Source organism: Corvus brachyrhynchos, unplaced genomic scaffold (genome assembly GCF_000691975.1).
Source record: "Corvus brachyrhynchos isolate BGI_N302 unplaced genomic scaffold, ASM69197v1 scaffold617, whole genome shotgun sequence".
NCBI classification, from domain to species: domain Eukaryota; kingdom Metazoa; phylum Chordata; class Aves; order Passeriformes; family Corvidae; genus Corvus; species Corvus brachyrhynchos.
The window spans coordinates 57,035-60,508 of NW_008239062.1; the positions used below are offsets into that span (position 1 = coordinate 57,035).

General features: G+C 67.2%; 1 protein-coding gene across 1 annotated transcript in view; it reads right to left on the reverse strand.

Moving 5' to 3' along the window:
- Positions 1-267: 267 nt before the first annotated feature.
- SEMA4C (semaphorin 4C) overlaps positions 268-3,474 on the reverse strand; it is a gene marked incomplete at its 3' end in the record, with an annotated part of 11,725 nt that continues 8,518 nt past the window's right edge. The window contains exons 3-7 of the mRNA XM_017739195.1: positions 3,161-3,241; positions 1,514-1,612; positions 607-703; positions 417-533; positions 268-332 (exon numbers count right to left, since the gene is read on the reverse strand). Coding sequence (XP_017594684.1) covers positions 268-332; positions 417-533; positions 607-703; positions 1,514-1,612; positions 3,161-3,241 — 459 coding nt within the window. The remainder of the gene's footprint in view (positions 333-416; positions 534-606; positions 704-1,513; positions 1,613-3,160; positions 3,242-3,474) is intronic.

Below are 3,474 nucleotides of genomic sequence, written 5' to 3' on the forward strand. Positions count from 1 at the left end.
CGCGTCCTCCGCAACGACCGCCGACGCCACGAAGTGGGGCTCTGCAAAGCCGCAGCGTCAGGCCCGTGCCCTGCCCCGTGCCCTCCCCGTGGCCCCCGCGCCCTCCCCGTGGCCCCCGTGCCCACCGTTGAGCCACGAGGTGAGGTACTCGGTCTTCATGGAGTAGTGCGGGCCCAGGTTGCGCAGGATGACGGGCTCCGTGCCCAGGAAGTTGTTGAAGGTGGCGGAGTAGAGCTCCCCGTCTGTGAGGGAGGGATTTAGGGGCGTGGCGGGGGCGGGGGGGGCGCCAAACGCGTCCTCCGCAACGACCGCCGACGCCACGAAGTGGGGCTCTGCAAAGCCGCAGCGTCAGGCCCGTGCCCTGCCCCGTGCCCTCCCCGTGGCCCCCGCGCCCTCCCCGTGGCCCCCGTGCCCACCGTTGAGCCACGAGGTGAGGTACTCGGTCTTCATGGAGTAGTGCGGGCCCAGGTTGCGCAGGATGACGGGCTCCGTGCCCAGGAAGTTGTTGAAGGTGGCGGAGTAGAGCTCCCCGTCTGTGAGGGAGGGATTTAGGGGCGTGGCGGGCGCGGGGGGCACACCCCCGGGGATGCCAGCGGGGTCACCTACCCACGATGAGGCCGGTGTGGCCCTTGGTGGGGTCGTAGGGACACTTCCCTTTGCCGTCCTCAAATGCCACCTGGTCCAAGGTGAAGCCGGACAGCTCCTGGGGAGCACAGGGGTGGGTGGGGGTCCCTAATTCATGTGCCCCCCACCCAGACAGCCCCCAGGCACTTGGACACCCCCCCAGGTGACCCTTCTGGGACAGGGACAGTGCTGGATGAGGGACAGGGACACCCCCCAGATGATCCTTCTGGGACAGGGACAGTCATGAACAACCCCTCAAGGGGACAGGGATACCCTTAAATGATGGTCCTGGGGACAAGGCCAGCCCTGGGTGATCCTTCTGGGACCAGGGACACCCTTGGGTGAGCTGCCAAGGGGACAGGGACACCACTAAATTGTGCTCCTGGGGACAAGGATATCCCTGAACCACCTTCCTGAGGACAGGGACACCCCTGCATGATGCTCCCTTGTAGATAACCCATTATGGGGACAAGGACACCCATCCATGATCCTGCTGGACACAGGGACACCGCTGGGTGACCCATTACGGGGACAGGGACACCCCTGGAACACCCTCCTGGGAACAAACACCCCTGGATGATTGATTATGGGGACAAGGATGTTCCTGGATGATGCTCCTGGAGGCACAAACACCCCTGGACCACCCTGGGGACAGAGACCCCTCTCAGATGACCGCTCTGGACACAGGGACACCCCTGAATGTCCCTCCTGTGGACAGGGACACCCCAACAACACCCCAAGGGCACAGGAGACACCCCCAACCCTCCCTCAGGGACACAAAACCACCCCAAATGCCACCCCTGGGGACAGGGACGCCCCACAGGGCCTCATCCCCGGGGGGCAGGGGGGAGAATTTGGGATGGCCCAGGTTTTGGGGCCCCCCACTCACGATGTAGGTGCACTTGGGCTGGAAGGCGTAGGTGCCGCAGGCGTAGAGGTGGGAGCTGTTGTAGCTCTGCAGGAAGCGCACGTAGTTGAAGCAGTCGGTCTGGGAGGGGACAGAGGGGACATCAGGGGGGTGACAACACAGCGGGGTCCTGGGCACGGGGACAAGGGACACAGCACGGGGACGGTGGCACGGCAAAGGGGTGGGGGTCCCAGATATGGGGATGGTGGCACAGCAAAGGGGTGGGGTCCCAGATATGGGGACGGTGGCACGGTGAAGGGGTGGGGCTCCCAGATATGGGGACGGTGGCACGGTGAAGGGGTGGGGGGTCCTGAGTGTGGGGACAAGGGACATGGGGACAGTGACACGGCTGAGGGGTGGGGACAAGGGACACTGGCACAGGAGCTGTGGCACGGCTGAGGAGTGGGCGTCCCAAATGTGGGGACAAGGGACGGGGACGACGGTCCCAGGCATGGGGACAGGGGACACGGCACGGGGACAGCATGGGGACAATGGCATGGTGAAAGGAGCAAAGTGTCAGGCACGGGACAGTGGCACAGCAGAGGGGTGGGGTCTGGCATGGGGACAGGGAACACAGCACGGGGACACTGGCACAGAACAAGGATAGAGGATGGAGGGCACTGCCACAGCACGGGGACAGGGCAGTGGGGCACGGCACGGGGACACAGGGCACGGCACAGGGACAGGGCAATGGGGCACGGCACGGGGACACAGGGCACGGCACAGGGACAGGGCAATGGGGCACGGCACGGGGACACAGGGCACGGCACAGGGACAGGGCAATGGGGCACGGCACGGGGACACAGGGCACGGCACAGGGACAGGGCAATGGGGCACGGCACGGGGACACAGGGCACGGCACAGGGACAGGGCAATGGGGCACGGCACGGGGACACAGGGCACGGCACAGGGACAGGGCAATGGGGCACGGCACGGGGACACAGGGCACGGCACAGGGACAGGGCAATGGGGCACGGCACGGGGACACAGGGCACGGCACAGGGACAGGGCAATGGGGCACGGCACGGGGACACAGGGCACGGCACAGGGACAGGGCAATGGGGCACGGCACGGGGACACAGGGCACGGCACAGGGACAGGGCAATGGGGCACGGCACGGGGACACAGGGCACGGCACAGGGACAGGGCAATGGGGCACGGCACGGGGACACAGGGCACGGCACAGGGACAGGGCAATGGGGCACGGCACGGGGACACAGGGCACGGCACAGGGACAGGGCAATGGGGCACGGCACGGGGACACAGGGCACGGCACAGGGACAGGGCAATGGGGCACGGCACGGGGACACAGGGCACGGCACAGGGACAGGGCAATGGGGCACGGCACGGGGACACAGGGCACGGCACAGGGACAGGGCAATGGGGCACGGCACGGGGACACAGGGCACGGCACAGGGACAGGGCAATGGGGCACGGCACGGGGACACAGGGCACGGCACAGGGACAGGGCAATGGGGCACGGCACGGGGACACAGGGCACGGCACAGGGACAGGGCAATGGGGCACGGCACGGGGACACAGGGCACGGCAGATGGGGACACAGGGTGCCAGCTCAGGGGGACACACCCCGGGGTGCCCTGATCCCCCCCCCAGCACCCCTGTGCCCACCTGGTTGTTCTTGCCCTTCTGCACGCACTCCGCTTTCTTCTCCACGGGCGCCTCCCAGGAGATCTGGAGGTGGGAGAGGGGTCAGGGGCTGGAATGAGTCAGGTAGTGAGAGACCCCGCCCTGAGAGAAGCGCTTGGCTGCGTCCTGCAGCTCTGCGGGGACACGGGGACACCGGGCTGGGACCCCACAGCACCCCAACCTTGCCAGACCCCATCCCACAGCTCCATGGGGACACCGGGCTGGGACCCCACAGCACCCCAACCTTGCCAGACCCCATCCCACAGCTCCATGGGGACACCGGGCTGGGACCCCAC